At 36.3% G+C, this 19,870-nt stretch overlaps 1 protein-coding gene across 1 annotated transcript in view; it reads left to right on the forward strand.

Moving 5' to 3' along the window:
• LOC134658321 (lachesin-like) overlaps nt 1-19,870 on the forward strand; it is an 83,052-nt gene that overhangs the window by 26,309 nt on the left and 36,873 nt on the right. Inside the window, exons 2-4 of the mRNA XM_063513955.1 lie at nt 3,077-3,378; nt 12,271-12,398; nt 15,453-15,638. Of these exons, the coding sequence (XP_063370025.1) occupies nt 3,255-3,378; nt 12,271-12,398; nt 15,453-15,638 (438 nt within the window). The 5' untranslated portion in view covers nt 3,077-3,254. The remainder of the gene's footprint in view (nt 1-3,076; nt 3,379-12,270; nt 12,399-15,452; nt 15,639-19,870) is intronic.

Below are 19,870 nucleotides of genomic sequence, written 5' to 3' on the forward strand. Positions count from 1 at the left end.
TAATGAACTAAAAAAATACACAGAATATCACGTAAAATAAATAATTATAGTTTTAAGAATCTCTACTATAGTTTACAAAAACAGTAAGTATCCGCAATTCGGACCGTATCTTACAATGTTTTTTTTTTACAAAAAAAGTTGTCGATTGAAGTGTCAATCAATTGATGGTCGTTGTTTCCATATATGAACTATTTAACTGAAATTTAGTACGTTTTGTTTTTGTGTTTGATTGTGGTAATTCAACTTAATTGTTAGTATATCTTAAGAAAGCCACCAATTTGTCCTTCATGTAGTTATGTTTAGGGAAAATTCATGGTTTCGGAGAAATCATCTATATCTTTTATTAGGTAGTTATGGAAAATGACATCACTTTCAAACGGCTCTAATGATTTCGATGAAATTTGCTATATGGGGGTTTTCAGGGGCGAAAAGTCGATCTAGGTAGGTCTTATCTCTGGAAAAACGCGCATTTTTGAGTTTTTATATGTTTTCCGAGCTAAGCTCGGTCTCCCAGATACGAGTATTGTCATTTTACAGCCAATTTATCGCATCTTTGTTTGGGTTCAGAATTTCAGATTCTGTTGTTCCTTGTGCACGCCTGCGAAAGTACCTACGTATTTAGGCTTTTGTGATTTTGTTCCATATTTCAGTCGGTATTACCATAGAGAATAAAATACATGAGTGCTCACTCCATACATCAGTTCAGACTATTAATTTCAGTGTCTACATCTAGCATCGAGTAGCGGAACTATCAGTACTGCTACTTGACAATAGATGTAGCACCGACCGGAAAGTCTTATCTCAACAGCATAAGACTTTCCGGTCGGTGCTACATCTATTGTCAAGTAGCAGTACTGATAGTTCCGCTACTCGATGCTAGATGTTAATAGTCTTTTTGGTACTAAAACTGATGTATGGAGTGAGCACTCTATGTATTTTTTTCTCTATGGTATTACCTTACAGTCGTAATGTTCGTTGAGTTAAAAAAAAACACCGGATTAGTTATTGGAAAACACATCGGCCACAAAGTAAACACCATTCAATTTTATTACGTCGAATAGTCTCCCTTTTGAAAATCCCCCGGTGGCAATCCCGTAAATCTCTATTTGTCGCAACTAAAACAGGTCACGGCGGAAGGCTATTACGTTCCCTAAATGCTGCCGAACTCCCTGTAGAGCGCTCAAATCCACTCCGAACGGGCTGGTGTCAAACGCAGGCCAGGGTTGTTTGTATTGTTTATTGTCGCGGCGGTCGTTCGTACGCCAAAGACGGCGTCGCAGGCACGGCAGCATGTTTCAATGGAATCGAACAGTCCTACCGCGCAACTATTATATATTTGCCCACGAACGATACTTATCCTCACTTAACGTCTCGTTTACCTTTTCCCGTCGGAGCTTTACATCGTATTCAATAGACGTCGCCTTCACGGTGCTTACGTACATAAGCTGAGTCGATTATTTATCTCTTTACTCGACGCAAGCAATGCCAATAGGAAATAAACTTATATTCCTTTCCATCCGATTTGTTTTTGTATGAGTAATGAGAAAAAGGGCTCAGCGTTACCTATGTTAAATTGATTAGTTTGAATGAATGAAATATTTTTTTTATATACATATTATATATATATTATATTTCATCTGCATAAATATTTCATACTAATTATGATACTAATTAATATAATCATTTCAAACTAATATGTTTACATGCCGTTGAGCCCTTTTTCTCATTTCTGATACGAAAACAAATCAGATAGTACAGATTTTTTCTTTTGCTAAAGTGAAACAGGTTCGTCAAAACACCAAAAAGAGTTAACCGAATGCGGCAAAACTCTTGGAGCTATATCGTGACAGAGCAGCAATCATTCGTGTTTTATCTCAGTTTGCCCACGCTGCGCCGCGGAAACTGCTGCAATAAAAAACTACATACAATGTGTTTGCATATGTATATATAGGTACTACATATATAACCTACCCACAAACATGTGACGGACACACCTGTATTGTAGTACTTACCTATTATTTAGATGACGAGCTTCGTCACTTCCCGACTTCCCTTGGGATTAACTACAACACATTTCACGTATCCGTCGGATTATGAAATTATGTATTAGAACAAATTAAATTATTTTCAGAAAATATTTTAATTTGTTTTTATTTCAAGTAAACACACTACTATATAAATTATAAACTTTAAATAAATGTCATATACTAAGAAAAAGTGACCAAGGCCTCCAGTGCCCTAGGCTGGAATCGAACCAGCGTCCTCTGCTATCGCGGCAGGTGCCTGTGCCATTCGGCCACTGGGCCACAGCGGCATAGGTCGAATTTTTCCAAGTATATGCACTTCTTACTGAAGGCTTGGCTGACTGGAGGCTGGAGGCCTTGGTCACTTTTTCTTAGTATATGACATTTATTTAAAGTTTATGAAATAATGGTTTTGGAAACCATTTGAGAATAGGTTTTACGGAGTTTAAAATCTCAACTTAAATTGATATTGTTATAATACGAACAACAAAATAAGCTACCCATATTACTAATTCCACGCAGATGAAGGCGCGGGCAAAGGCTAGTTAGTATGTATTATAAATGTGAAAGTAGCACTGTCTGCCTGTTACCACTTCGCGCTTAAACCGCTGAACCGATTTAAATGAAATTTGGTATGGATATAGCTTTTTGAGTCTCGAGGAAGGACATAGAATAGGTAGTTTTTAACAATCGTCATCATAATTTCAGACAGACAAAGATGCGGGCAGTACTCTAATATATCAATACTGGCTTCTGCCCTCGACTTCGCCTGCGTAGAATGATTATGTTGGATAAAAACTATCATATGTATGTCCTTTCCCGGGCCGGAAATAGGTTGTTCCATTGGTACCAAATTTAATCTAAAACAGTTTAGCGGTTTAAGCGTGATGAGGTAACCGATAGACAAAAAGACAGACAGAGTTACTTTCGAATTTATAATATTAGTAAGGGATTTCTTGTTGAACAGAAAATTGTATGGTTTTATTATAGAATAACCAGTTTTCTACCTACAAATAATATGTTTTTTAAATGTTAAGTTTTCTTTGTTTCAGAATTCATAAAGAAGAGAAGCAGGACAAATGAAAGCGAGTGATAAATAATATAAACTGTTAACAATATCATGTTCATATTTGAGATACGTTAGAGATAATATTATATATTATTAATGTTAAAGACAAAGATTGTTCTGACAATAACGAGATGTGAAGAATAGTTGAAGTAGGTTTTTATATGAAATGTTCTGTGAGGATTATTGACATGATGGCGGGGTGCTCCGCTCGAGCGAGATCCGTCGCCATGGAAACTGGGGGCTTGCCGCTGGTTTCCACCTTTGCCTTGTTGACCATCGTCGCAGGTGAGTAGATATATTTAATCTCTTTATAGGTATTAAGAAATATACAGTTTATGACTTTTTACTGTATCAAATTTCTTGTTGAACAACAAATGTGAAACTTGACCTAATTTGCCAAATCCGACCATCGCTCAGGTCTCTCTGTGACTAGGTGCCTAAGGCCGTGGCTTAACCTTTGATCTACTGAACTATAGTAAATAGTAGGTAACAAATACAACAATCCGACGTGACTCAATAAAATATCACGATAAATATTCCATGTTTGAATAAGAATAAAAAAATAACCACCTTATTTGAACATTTAATTTTTTTTTGTTACAGTTAATGCATTAACACGCTTAATTATCTAAAAAAAAAAGAAAAAACAACGGGTTGCACTCCGGGAGTGCCGACAGAAGTTTTCAGCTCAATGACTAGTCCAAAATGTCTGCAGCACTATGTATAATTGACCCATCCTCCTTTCTATTGAAAAACTTTAGTTCTGAAATAGCTGGCCAGTGAGCTTAAATTTGTAGCGTTAATTGTTTAAAATTCGAATAGAAATTGTAAAGTTACCTTGCAGACCTCGCATCTAAATATATTTGGTCATGATATTTTGAGTTTTATTCACCAGTACTAGAGTTCACTTTTATTAGCGATTTCATCAAGATTTAGCTTTATTGAATTATATTTGAGTGATATACAGTTAGAATTTAACTGTGAGATCCTCGTATTTCAGCCCGTAGAAGATTAGAAGTTTTTTCATGTAATGTCAATGAGTTTTTCTTTATTGATTTAAATGCCATCTAAATGAGTGGTCATCTAAACCTTACGATCACGTGATCGCCTTACGGTCACGTGATCGCCTTACGCTGTCTCGAGTTTATCATTTTTTCCCCACCTCAAAAAGTGCCCAGCGCCGCTAAAGAAGTTTTCACTTCAAAAAAACAACACGAAAAACTAAACAACAATAACAGGCGTCCTTATCGCTGTGGAGCGGTCTATCTGTTCCTTAAAACAAAACAGATGTTTATCGTAAATGAAAATTAAAAAAAAAAAAAACAAAGAATCGCGTATTTACTCTGCGGAGGTGTGCTTTAATCTGCCTTAATCCCAATTTTACATTAGTACAACATAAAAGTCTGCAATATTGATATAAGTATCTAGTTTCCAAGGGATAAATCCGACCGCACACGTGTTGTGAGCCGAGAAAATTGTTGCAATTTAACGATGAGAAGAAGCTTACGTCTACAGTGCACTCGTATGAGACAAAGGGCATTACAACAATCATAGACTAAGTTCACTTACAGCCTTCCATTTCTATGCAAGCCGCTGCTCCAGATTCCGACGCGCATCAGCTCTGACGTGGAGTACGTCTCATATAAGTTAAACTAAAAATACAAAAGCCTTTTCTTTTTAATTTCATTAACAGAGTTTTTTCTTGTCTAAGCGTTTAAAGCTTTTCATACACGAGATTTAAAGTTTTACTTACAGTTCACCCGTTGTTCAAGTTTGTTAAATATACTTAGATATTTCAAGTTTTTTGTAGATGTAGAGCTGCCCAAGACTTTGAAATTGTATAGTGTGCCCCTATTTCTATATGTATGTCGGCGGCCGATCGTAAGATCACGCATATCGTGAAATTCCTAGGCATACTTATTGTGAAACGTGAAAATCTTTGACCCGTTCCCTGAGTCGACGGAGCCCCGCTACGCGGGGCTCCTATTTTGGGCAGTTTGCCCTTCGGGCATCTAAAGCAACTTAACGAACCTATCCTACCTATATATTGGTTTAATGTCACTATCGTCAAAACATTACACAGGAACATTACGATCTGATCTTACGATCGGCCGCCGACATGTACACCACCATTGACACCCCAGGTGTTGCAAACGGCTTACCATCAAGTGAGGTGTACGATGGTATGCCACCGTCGCGGTATAATAGTGTTTTCAGTTGTTATTATATCGGTATATTGTGTAAGTTCGTTTTTGCCTCAATTTTTAGATATGTGTAGGTATTTGTACGATTTACCTACATCCTTGCCAATAGTCTCCCGGTTCTTTCTTCTCTTCTTCCTACGCTTCTTGATAATAACCGTCTTGATCACCAATCAATACGTTTATTTGAGCGCGAGATTTTAATATGACTTTCTAACTATTTGTTGATTAACTATTGCGAACTATTGCTTAACTAATGAGTATAAATTATATTAATAAATTAAAGATAAGTAAGTAAATACGGATTAATTCATGACAAACAAATTTCCATTAAAAATACATTAAAGTTAACTATAAACTAAATTAAAACTAAAATAAATACACATGTGGTGCATAATTGTTTTCTATCGTATTTTTTCGGAAACGTTCGTATTTGTCATGCTAGTTCAGTCAACGTTAGACTTTTTGTACCGAGACTGACTGAAATACATTCGTACGTTTTCTTGAAAATACGATGGAAAATAATTATGTGCTGTAATAATTATGTATCTGTACAAAGCTAGATTTTGAGTCAACCAAGCTATTCGTAAATGCAGTAAGTTCAGAGCAATTCGCGTTTGTGGAATCCGCATTGGATTACATTGAGCTAATCAAAGGATTAATTGGAGGGATCGGATTCGATCATGTGATGAATTTAATGCGATTCTATTAGAATGTAATTATTAACATCAAGGGATGTCGTGGATGTAGGTATGCAAGAGTAAATATTTAAGAGCGGATAACGATAACTCTTTATTTCATCTGTTATATATACTTCTGCTTTTACGATTGCAACATAATAAAAATAAATAGATTATACCAGGGTCAGCTTAACTTCTTTACAGTATTAATTTTGGTGACCTGTGTATGAAAAAGAAGAATACATATATTTGTTAATCCTGCCTAGTAATAATAAACTGGGATTCAGATACAGTAATTACATACATTCATTACTTTAGTTAATCCTACCTATATATGTACCTAATAATAATAAACTGTGATTCCAATTGAAGGGATGTTTACAAAAACAACATAACTGACTACACTGGTTGACACCTGAAACGATTAACAATGTTCTTAAAAAAGTGTCAACCGCTCTAAGCAGTTATGTTGTTTTTGTAAACATCTCTTCAATTATATTAGCCATGATTGAAACTCCACTAGGCTAAATAGCGCACTGATTAAATTCTGTCACTTCAGGTGACAGGTATCAAGATCTGGATGAAAGGATCGTATTTGCAGCAAAGTTACTGAAGTTATAAATTTTCTTAATCCTTATCAGGATATACACTCTCGATTAATATTAGTCATATCGGAATTTCTACTTTTATATACCTATTATTTATCGAGCACAAAGAGGCCGATATGAGTATTAAATGGAAATGTTGTGTTAATATCTCGTCGCTACGGTTTTACGTTTGACTGATTCAAACCTTTAGTGGCTGTTTGGGTAATTTTTCAATGAAATCAAGCCGGCCGAGCGGCTGGGTACCCCCAAATGGGAATTAATAAATGCGGGCAGGATAATGACACTCTGTCGACCGCAGCTCAATTTGATATTGATGCGACGCGAAAAGCAAAATGTAATTAAATTTATACACCTGCCTGCCCATTATACAGTTGGTTTGAAAAATGTGGCCCACATATTTCGTGTTACGCAAATGAAAAATTTGTAGGTGTAATGTTACATGCATTCGTCAAAAAGTGCCGTGAAATATACGAAAATAGCAATTGAAAAATGTTAACGTTCTATTAACTCAAAAAATAACCATTCTATCTATAAATGTAGTGTTGCGTCATAGAAGCTAAGACCAGATTAGTAATAAGCTTAATACTAGTTACATAATTATTAGTGGGATAATTTGCAACATATTTAATTGCAAAACAGTTCCAAATACCGAGCTGGACCGTAGGCTGTTACGGTGACATTCAATAACCGCTATAGCTACCTAATATTGATATTATTTACAAATAGGTAGGTATTTATTTACCTAGAAGAAAGTCAATACGAAATAGTACTTTATACAATCGTGATATAATGGAGAGCTTTTCAGTCGAGTACTGTGTTTAAGTAAGGCACGAGATTGAAAAGCTTGATTATATCACCATTGTATACAATACTTTTTCTACGAGTCAACAAAAAAAAATACTTAAAACTAGTAGAAGAATCATATACATATGTAGGTAAAAAAACCAAAAGTATACAGCTAAGATGCGCGAGCAGAGGGCCTACCGCGAACCACGTTCGACGTGTTGCCTCTCTGTCGCACTTGTAAATTCGTACGTAAGTATGACAGGGAGGTAACACGTCGAACGTGGTTCGCGGTAGGCCCTCAGAGCAGTCGCGATACCTTCATACTCGTACGCGACCCGGCCCCCGCGCCCCGCGCCCCCGGCCGGTTGGTCAACGACACCTTCTCGACTCTCGTAACTCATGAGGCCCTGGCTGGTACTTGCTCCGCACTAAATTCAATTTTTAGACAGCTTTTAATTGGTCAATTTCATTATAGTTGACTAAACTGTATCGAAATGAATATTATAGTTGACTAAACTGTATCGAAATGAATATTATAGTTGAGTTGGGGTCCCATAGTGAAAAAAGTATGCGATTTCACTTTGGTATACGAAGTCTTAAATTCAAGCATTGCAGTCGACGAGTAGAAAAATCAATTTTATTAGACTGTCGTGTGGCTCTCGGCTTTAAATAAGCGAAACGTTAACTTCCAACTGACCTAAGCATTAGCTAAATTGAACGAAAATATTACGTGTTCTAAAATCCCCTGATTCTCTCACGGTGTCATTAATCGTTTTGATGTCGCAGTATGGGACATTTAGTGTGACCCTTTTTAACCATCAACCTTTCTCGGTTCCAGTATGTTTCTTTCTAATCGCTGGAATGCCAAACGCCGAAACCGAATCGGGCGTGGTATATCATAGGGTTTAGCCGGCATCGGCAGACGCTAAAGCCTGGATCCTGCTGTGTCGAAAGCTTATTGGAAAAGCGTACTATGGCGTGCAAGCCACGGAGTTTGAATAATTAATTGACGAAATAAAACTATGGTAACCACTGACTTAATATAAAAGAAATAGACACACAAAGCAGAACAAAAACGTCAAGAAATGTGGATCCCAATGACGTTTCGCACCATTTGCATTGATGATAAAAACGCTTACGTAAATTTTGAGTCAAGATAAATGTTTCGTACAGAAAAGAGCTTAATGTCGTAAGCATTAAGTGTCAAATTTGCAAACATAAGTACCAACACTGTTAAAAAATTTAGTCCGATGGCACTAAACGTAACGTATTTACGTCAAACAACGTCAAACGAGAATAATGAACGAATGGAGTCACTTTGGTACACTTTAATATGTATTACTGTACAGGAAAACCAATTGAAGTAATAAATAAAACAAATTTAATTTAATCGGGAGCTCAAATAAAATTAATTCGTGGTTCAAATTCAAACAAATTAAATTTTTAATTCGTAAGTATACGTCTTTAAATACTAATTTCCTTGAAATAAATTCTACTTATTAAATAACTGTGTATTTAAGATCTACATTTACTCATAGCACGGGTGCACGGGGAAATTTAGATACTGATTGGATTTTTTTTATAAAGTCTACCTATACTTTATAAAAAAAATCCTGTGGTTGTCACTGTGTTCCGACAGGTTTAGCATTTACAGTTAGTCGATATAAGCCCTTATTGGTGGTGTATATGTCGGAAACAGGGAAATGGGCCGAACACACAAGTGCCGTTTTGCCTTGTTTAAAACTACATCACCCCTATCTCTTGCTATAATTAAATAGCAGTCCACTTTGCACGTCGCATAGGTTTTCTTGGAAATCTTCAATTTAAACATAATATTATTTCTTATGAATTCCATATAAAAATAAAAATAAATATTGACCTCACATCGACTCATTAGAATTTTGTTCCTTGACATCCCTTCTTTGGTACTAACAAATTAATTTATTCAAAACCATAAAATTACCACCAGATTACATAAATTATGTAATGCTATCCAAAGAACTAACCGAAAGAAATACATTCCATTCTTTTTCCTTGCTTTATCATTGTTATTTTTACATATTTTAACGGCACATTTCGTAATTGTTGACAACTTCACATTTGAGCGTTTCAAACAAGACTAAACGAAAAAGTAATGCATGATCTGTTTTGACATCACTTTTGTGGGGCCATTTTTGGCGGCTGATTGGGTATCCAGTTCTTTATACTATATCAATGATGGTAACGGATTATATCGCGTATAATGAATCTGTTTCCATAGTTTTATTTCATGAGTAAACTATCGCGGCAACCGAAGTCAATATTAATTCATTAACATTAAATACAGAATAGTAGTGTTAACTTATTTAAGATTTGTTTATTTTGCGGAGCAGCGTTCAAAGTAAATAGTTATTATACTTAATCAATTATGAAATTTATTTATGTGAATTCCAAAAACCTCGCACGGCAGTACAGTGACCAGCATTAGTGGCTAAGTCAATGAAGTGTTCCAAATGGTCTGCTTACGTTTACACCTCTACTGCTTTAGCTACCTGCTTACTGCTGCTGGCTATAAGTATAGGTACGTACGTAATGTACCTACTGGCTACTTTTTAATGCACGCTGATTAAATCATCATGACTGTCTCATACATGCGCTTGCAATTACGATGGATTTCAGGTTATCAATTCAATAATGCCTATTCCCATTTGTAAAGCCATTGAATTCCCGAATGTTTGTTCTTATTGTTTGTTACGAATACAAAAAAAAACAATAGAATAGGTAATCTATAGTCAGTGGGGATTCGATACGCCTCACTGGGGCTACCTACGATCTTTTTATCGATTGACGCACTCAGTGCTGATTAAGAAACATTCTATTTAGACCGGTGAGTCATCATTAATGAGTTTAACTTAACATCATTTACTGCTCACTCATAAAATGAGACATAAGCGTAGTAACGACACGAATGTGTCGTGTAGGGGTGAACGGATTCAAATATAACAAAGACGATGAAATTCTCAGTGCCTTTGAACCTGTAGTATTTGATTATTTTTATAAATAAATGCTTTCAAATATGTTTAAAAAGGCACTCGATGTGATGGTCATGTCATGTCAAAATAGAATACGAAATTGCGATTAACTTGGGTTAGGTCGCACCAATCACAGTTTTGTTGACGGCTGGCTAACGTCACTCAGCAAGTCAGCAGTGAACTAGGTATGAAACTTGTCATAAAATAAAATTTAGCAAACACTAACGGTGACAGACGGTTTGGTGCAACCGACTCTTAATCTTAAGTTAGTACAGAAAGAGGAGAAGATTAGAGAAATATTTAAATTAGCAGTCAAATGTTTTTAAGTACCTACTGTACCTAGGTACTGGAAGCAGTTGACACAGGTCAATAATTTGCCACACTTTACAGCGGCGAATTTACATTCTGGTTCCAGTTCCCTATCCAACAATGTTAGATCGATTGATACTCATTCCTATATCGTCAGCAATATCCTCACTCTGTGCTAGACTGACCCAATTTAAACCAATCCGAAAGGCCAATCTGACCTGCGATTCTTGTTTGTATTTGCTTTACACTGAAAATATAGCTGATTTTAGGTACTGTTTTCGCTTTGCAAATGAACCAAATGGCATTTGGATATGACTTCCGGTGTGACTTTTTAAATTAGTGTTGGTTTAAGCAACAATTTAAATTGAATGGTAAATAAGTATATTGTGTAATCAATTTGATATTTGTATATGCATACAAATAAAAAAAATATTACAATAAATAATTTTATTAATTAATTAATTTTAATTACGTGTGCATCTAATAATCGAAGAGTTCCTTCAATTTATTCAGGATCCCATCATCGTATTATCCAGACTTACGTTACGTTACGGTAAAGTGCTAAAATGCTGCAATTTGCAACAGAACAGTAAAATAAAAAGTACAAAATCCTTTTTTTACGTTACCTCCCATTTGAAGCCCTTGGTCGTAACGTTTTTTTGCTTTAACCCAAAGGGGGGCGCCGTCCAAAGGGGGGCGCCAAAATGGGCAAAAGACCTCCCATAAAAAATGGACCTGCCAAAATGTAGGAAACAGTCAAATTTTTTTTTCGCGACTTAGGGGTTGGTCTCATAGTAAAAATTGCTCAGTATAATCGCAAAACCTCCCTGGCAACGGAAATGCAGTTATTTTTAGGGTTCCGTACCCAAAGGGTAAAAACGGGACCCTATTACTAAGACTCCGCTGTCCGTCCGTCCGTCTGTCACCAGGCTGTATCTCACGAACCGTGATAGCTAGACAGTTGAAATTTTCACAGATGATGTATTTCTGTTGCCGCTATAACAACAAAAAGTCTAAGGAGATCTCCAAAAAAGAAGTGTATAAGTTTTAAAATGGTCGGCAACGCGCATGTAACGCCCCTGGAGTGTAGACGTCCATAGGATGCGGTGACCGCTTACCATCAGGTGAGCCGTAAGCTTGTTAGCCACCGATGGACTAAAAAAAACACTTATTTGTCTAAATCAAAAGTAAACTTTATTAAATAAAAAGTAACCCTTTCGTTAGTTCATTTCGTTTCGGGGGGGGGGGGGGGGCGCAAATTTGGTGCCTGCCCCGGGCACCATATCCTCTAGCTACGCCACTGCACGTAACCGTACACTGAGCATGATCCGACAGCTCTTGGCCGATTTTTTGTTATTTATAAAAACATAAGTGCCGGAAATTCGAATACAAATGAGGGGGAAAACCACTTGACGAGTTTTTACACTTCTATTTTTAAACATTCTTCTGTGGCGTGTTGGGATGGGATGGGACATGGGACTGTAGATACATTTTGCTAAAACTGTACCTACCACAAAAGTTTAAGCTAAAGCTTTCACTTTAAACTTTTCAATAATAATGGAATGAAATTCATTTTTCACAGGCCAGCTGCAAGTATCGGGGTATAATGAAAAGGAGCCGGAGTTCCTGTCACCCTTAGAAAATTTAACGGTAGCACAGGGCAGGGAGGTGTACTTCACATGTACTGTAAACAGGCTGGGCAAGTATAAAGTAAGTTTCGATCATTTTGACAAACACTACGCTAAAACATAAATTAGTACCTATGTTATTAGACACGAAACGATCTTGAAATAATCGCAATGGCACCTTTAATTACATTTATAATTTATACAATACACTTACTATGAAACTAGAAATTGGAATCCTAAGATTTTTTAAATAAATGCTAGTACATTTTCGATGTTGACAACGTACTTATACCTACGTTCATTTATTATAATTAAGAAGTTTTCATGCTTAACAATTTGTGTAAGATATTTAATACCTTAGAGTCTCAATTAGAAACTAATATCAATGTAGCTCTCTAATTACATTACGCACATTCCACAAACTTTACAACTATCCATTTCATACCTATGAAAATAGAAAGTCAATTAAAATTTAAAAGAGTACCTACCTAGTTTAAGTCGATGACGTATTTATATACCTACGTATATGTGATTATCACGATATTGTAGGTGTACTGTTTAATGTCCTACGAAATAATGACCCAAAATGACTCAAAGTGACAAGGATCGAAGCTTATTTTTATTTAGATAAATAGATAGATAGATTTGGCACGTCAATGGGGTAAACAAAGAATAAGACGCGCCGCCCGAAACTTGCGACGGTACCCAACTAACATTAGGCGCTAAATATAAGAGGTAAAAGAGATCTATATAACCGTTCGATCGCTCCTTTGGTTCTATTGATGTTCTAAAAATAGGAGTTATAGCCGGCTATAACCCCGTAATATCCCCGGATTGGGCACAAATTTTAACACCTGAGGTTGCAAAACGGCGCTACAATAGAGAAATAAGAGGTAGAAGAGCGCTAAAGTAGTGCTGTAATAGCGTTGATTAAGTACTTAGGGTTTAAAAGGGTGGCAAATAAGCGACTACTAACTATTTGAGTAGTAGTGTAGGGCCATATAGATGATATTTTCAGCTTTAGATGGTATATTAGCATTCAAAGTCAATATTTGTAACACCCAAGAAGGTAACTGCGCATTTTTTCCTTAGCCCATATTTGCTTTGGTTGCAATGTTTCCATTTTGTATTATTATTCGTAAGCTTGCACTGTGACAGCTTGAAGTGAAATGTAATGGCGGATAAATAAAAGCAAATAATTATTTTAGTTCACTGATTCGATAGCCGGCTTTATCTGCGGATTTATGATGGCGAATTTAATTACACTGTCAATAACTATATGTATTGCTAACAAAATTTTAAAGGGCCTCTGATCCTTTGCATATTTATCATAATATAATATTTTTTATTTGTGGTCCACCGTATTAAATTTTCGAAAAATTACACAATATACGTGAAGTCCGGTTTTAAATATAACAATACTAACATTAGGTCAATATTGAGTAAAAGTATCGATTTTTATTAAGTATTTATGTTCTAATTAATAGTTTTTGTTTTGCTTATTGATTCATCGGTCATCTTAACATGGCGCTAGCCTTAGGTTGTATGTAAGACTCTAATAACAGTATAAGATGTACTAAGGTATTGAATAACGCTCGTCTGCGACTATATGACCTATAATAGTGACTCATAACTTCTCTTTTACAGTAAGTGATACAAGAGAGTTAAGTAGCGATTGCGATACACGGAGCTATAAAAGACTTTTTATCACCTGTTTAGAACCTTAAGTGAAATTTGCAGCTGCTTATTACTCATATAGATGTTAAGATGGTAGAATTCACTTTGAGCTATAACACTAGCTGCTTAAGATGCATTATGGCGGCCAAAACGGCTACTGTGGATCTTAAAGCTATACATGGACCTCTTAAAGACCTTAATGTCACCAGAGCCTGTAAGCTTAGAATATGTAGCTATTGTACAGCCGTTTTATGTCTTTAGGTGATAAAATAAGTGCTAAGAGTCGCCTAATTGTTTGTTGGGTAAATATGGCCGTCGCGCGGGTTTTTTTTATCTTTTATCTCAATTACTCTGTAAATTGTATACGTCAGTTTAAAAAAAACTCGTCTGATCCCTTGGCTGTATCACTAGTTATTTTATACTACTATGGTACCTTCAAGTGGGGGCTTTAATTAGTTATTAATGTATTTTTTAAAGCGGATTCACATTCACAGTCTGTTGTTTTATCAATTTTGACCATAATTTATAGAAATTGTGAGTGAGAAATACAAGTAGTACCTACGTACCTAAAAATATGAAAACTTAAATTAGGTATTAATGTTAAGATTGTCTTTATTCCATGTAGGTATATAAATATACTGAACTGATGTAGGGATATGTTCAGAAACGTCAAAACGAACTCGACTGAAAGTTTCTTGGCATTTCTGTTTTGAAAGCGTGCTGCACACGTATACGTTTTATCTCAAACTAAAGTAGGTAGGTAACTTTGTGAATTCAAAACGTGTCAGGACGGTTCTCAGGATAAAATTACAAATCTTCATAGGACAACTCTTGGTACTGCGTGCGTGGCCCAAGACTTTATCGTTGAAATAAAACCTAAGTTTTACCATTCACCAGCTTACTTCTATGGTATTTGCCACACACATACATACTTACATAGTCCTGAATTGATATGAAAATCATAGCTCCGTATTGTATGCATATTTTTTATCTTCATACTTACTAGGTACATTTTTGACCAATGTGTGTGATTCCATTCATTAATCAGTAAGTCTTTCTTTCTAAATTTCAATAATAATGGAACACGAACCTGTTAAATATTATATAATCATGGTACGGTACGGTACGGTTCAGTGCGGTGTAACATGAGATATTGTAGAGGTGTCTTTATAGTTCGTTTTTTTAGCATTAGAAAAAAGGTAAACAATCTTGATGTGTCTTTTAATTGAAAAACATGTTTTAAAAATATGTCACGGCAATTATGTAACAATTATGAATCTAATACGATCATTTATATTCTTCTGCTTTCATAAGTATAAGTTGCTGATTTTTAAAAAGCGTTTTTCAAGTAACAGACATGTCAAGATTGCTTACCTTCTTTCTAATGCTAAAAAAAACGAACTATAGTTTAATTTAATTAAGTAAGTATCTTTTGTAATCTACATGAAACTTTTTTTAGGTGGCGTGGATAAAGTCAGACACAAAGACGATCTTAGCGATACACACACACATGGTGACGCTGAACCCACGGTTATCCGTCACCCATAACGGTCACAACACCTGGAAGCTGTACATCAGCAACGTGGATCCGGAGGACTCTGGCACCTACATGTGTCAAGTTAATACGGACCCTATGATGAGTCAGGCAAGTGACAATTTAATATTTTCATGTCTAATCCAAACTCCACTCCACAATAAACCTCCTTAAACCATAATAATATGAAGGGTATGGTGGAAATGTTCGCTGTCAACGGGTAGGTACCTAAATAAGTCTCGGTACGGTTCAGTTGGTAGAGCGGCTGGCTGGTATACTGGAGCCGCGAGTTAAAGTCTCACCTAAGACGTTGAATTTTTTCTTTACCTAGGTACTCGTATTTGTAAGGACTATCGTAATTAATGACATTTTTGATATTTATGGCAGTAATGCAGTCGGCAGCATTACTGCAGCAGTATACGTATAATGTACTAAAATTATGGCGGAACAAACTATAAAAAAAAACTTCGAAATACCGGGCTTCGCTCGCTCGTTCGATAACAGTACCGGAAGGTAATGCAACAGTTCAATTTGATTATTAGAGCGTCGAATAGCTATCCTTATCAGATGAATAGTAATTATAATGAGTTTCCAATCCAGTACGCGTGCAGGATGCTGGCGAGCCATGCCACGGCTAATATTAAAATTTATGCAATCGATCTGGTCGCCGGCTTGCATTTTGAACTGCGCCAAAACGACGTCACGTCGCTATTCGCTGGCTAGGAGAGGAGCTTCGTTCGGTGTTTATTTTTTATTACTTCACTCTTCTTGATTTTTTCATGAGTTTCATTAGTCAGCAAAATTTACTAATTAGGTACCTCTTTATAAAAATAAGCCCCTGATAAATAAAAATAATACTCGGATACCGGACATTGGCAACATAAACGTGAACCCAACATTACTTTTTTGACGGTAAGTGGTACCTAACTGGCGGCAGCTCACCGCAGACGTTACGTTGGTAAACCTCGTATGTAGAGGACGTTTGCTTTACCAGGGCAAAATATTTAGAGGTTTACAGAACACCACACATGAGTTCTACAAATAAAGAAATCATTTTCGCTCTCATACAATATTTTTAACAATAAAATACTTGTTTTAATAGTACATTTTTATTACATTACTTTAGGAAGTATGCTAGTGTGGGACGCTATATGTGTAGGCACAATGCAATGGCCCCTTCCTACCTCACCGGCAGCAGGCATTAAGCAGGTGCGGCCGAAAAACTTAAACTCCAAATGTACAGAGATCTCGACCCCGATCTTATTTTTATGCCATTTTAGGTTGAGACCCTTGTCTTATTTTAGTGAGGTCCTAACGCTGTCCAGCTTTTCAAAGAGCTTACTTAAAGACTGGTCGACTTCACTGGTAACCGAAGACCTGGCAGCTTCCTCGCACAACGTATCAGTATCACAATACAGTAGAGAAATGCTGCCAGCATCTTCGACACCATGCCAAACAGCATCAATTAGACGTATTTTTGTTTTATTTAGTAGTTTAGTTTAATTTTTAGTTTAAATGTATACTATATTATATTATATACTAACTTAATTAACCTATACATACTTACCCTACCTACCTACATACATATTATTATCTATACACCGATCATCCAAAACATCAAAAATAAATATTTAAAGCGGTTCTAGGATATTGCTTTGAGGGCCGTATATTTATAATAGTTGTGCTGCTCACGGGTCGGCCCGGAATTTCGTCAAGTCGAGCTATGCACGCGCTTGCCAAAGAGGGGCGGCTGGAATGCCACCGCGACATCTTCATGCGACAGAGACAACTTTCCAAATGCCCTCAGTGACAACTGTAACGTGCTCGAATACTCGAATACTCTCCGCTATGTCTGCGGAAATTTGCTATTGTTTTGGTAGAATTCCAAGCGTAACATTGTTATGAGTTAAATTAAACGTTCATGTACATAAAATTCTTAGAATCCCACTAATTACAATACATTTAAATCCCTCTTAAGCCATTATATACACAAGCTCAAGCAAATTACTTCATACCTCACACTTCACAGTGGCTTCTTAAAACCCTGCTCGCAATTCAGAAGCGCGGTAATTAATTAGTTTCATTATAAATAGAAACATAAATATGAATGCCCATATTAAGCGTAGGATATAACTAGCGAATTGCTCACCTTGCTTTGTCGCGTCTGTGTGTTGACTTAGGTTCGATATTACAGCGGGAAGAGCCTTTTTCTATTTGCATACCGGGTGTTGGGGTGTTACACTTCTGGAGTAAGAAGACAAATTTGAGGAATCTAACAGAACACTTTGTACCTACAGTACTGTGAGAATACGTCACATATGAGTAATAGTGAATTAAAAATAATCTAAGCAGCTTTATTCGATGGATAATCTTTTACAAAATAAATGATGATTACGAGTAAGTATAGGTAGGTAGCTAGGTAGACACAATAGTGTAGGTGCGATTAGGTAAATATTAATAACTTCCAATTTCCCAATGCAAGGTTTAATTCAGAGAAAGGATTCGTAGAAAAGTTTTATACATACATACCTACATCTTTAAATGTCAGGGCATCAATAAGATCAGGGCTCCAGGTAAATATTACTCGTCGCAGCATATTTTGTATATGTGTAAGTAATAAACCTATGTCAAAGTCCCAATAAAAAAATTACTAACTTATTAGAAAATTTATTTTAGCTAAGGGTAGGGCAGTATCTCACCAGCTACGCGAGTATTATATCTGTTCAGATGTCGGGGTAATCTTTCATGGCGACCGGTTGGGGCGATTAAATAAATATTGACCTACTAATTGTTTTTGCGGCATTGATGGCGAGGCCTGTTGACAGAGGCGGTGATGGACGAGCTTATTTTTTCATTCTAACCCTTTTCCCGTCCCCGAGTTGACGCGCCGACATGTTGAAATTATGCACAAACCAAAAACATTAGGTACCTCGTAACTTTTTAGACACCGTTTTAATATTCGCTATTCGGCACTAAAACTTAGGTACAAATTGTACAAACTTAATTGTAATTAAAAACGCCACTCATCATTTATATTTCTAATTGTTTATTAGGGTTCTTTATGCGAACAGAGCTAATGTGACTATTACACTATTTGGTTATTAAAAAAGTAATCACAATATGTCAGAAAATAATTTACGTAAACACATTTTATTTCTGAATTCAATGTCCAATGAAACTTGACATTTTGGTCGCACTTTTGATGGACAGGTAATCTTGTACACACGTTGTAAATCTACACGTGTATTAAGCGGCCTCTCGGATCCTCAGTTATAAATTGTTGTCATGATCAGACCAATTATGAAGAAATTCAAGATGGTGAACTTTGCCTATTGTTGATCCCTATTGAGTCACCCGACTGCTATTATAGGTATTGGCCCCTCTATACTAATTGGCCACTCTTAACAAGAGAGAAAAAAACAAGGCAATAGAAGCATTGAACTCGAATGAATAAGACTGTGTGCCTTATTTAGAGTGGCCCATTACTATGGAGGGGCCAATAACTAAAACAGTCACCCTACTAATGTTTGATTTGCCACCTTGCACTCTAAGGGTAACATTCCATTTCTGACCGCAGCTGCACTACTGGTACTGAACGCGTCGCTGTTACTGTCAATTTCCATAGTAAAATACAACAGTAACACACACAACAGTAACAGTAACAGTAGTGCAGCTGCGGTTGGAAATGGACTGTCACCTTAATACGTCCAGTTTGTTATTTACACATCACCATTGACAAGAAATCGATCCATCTACCCTACCCATGTACCTAATCTACATCATACTTTCTTGCAAATAAGTTGACCAGTATAGCAAGAGCCCTCATCAAACCGCGTTATGGCCTTCTAGCTCGATAACCCCCTTGATGGCGTTAGAACTAAAAAAAGAATATCTAGACGATCTAGACTAATCCACGTTTTTACCTCATTTAATTGAAATTGAAACAAATGTATCAAAGTTATCGCGGAACAAACTATCAAAAATCTTTAAAATGCCGGGAGGTGCCCCTAGCCTCGATGTAGAATGTAAGAACTTGGCTTCGCTTCCCTCGATAGTTCGATAAAATTCCATGCCAATTATTCAAACGAAACAATTTCGGTAGAGTAATTGCTAATCAATACAGCCAACAGTTCTTAAGTCCATCAGGCTTAACAAGAATTATTTATAGGTTCGAAAAGGCTCAAATTTAACGCTTTATTCATAAGTAGGAACGGATCTGTTGGCACCAGAGGGTATTTTCAATATGGGTAATTTTGCCGGGAACACAAATAATTTAAGAGCTTTATTGCATGCTCGGGGATTAACTCTATATGAGCACCGAATGAAAAACGAGCGAGCAGCCG

This window comes from Cydia amplana, chromosome 2 (assembly GCF_948474715.1).
Source record: "Cydia amplana chromosome 2, ilCydAmpl1.1, whole genome shotgun sequence".
In the NCBI taxonomy this organism is placed as follows: Eukaryota; Metazoa; Arthropoda; class Insecta; order Lepidoptera; family Tortricidae; genus Cydia; species Cydia amplana.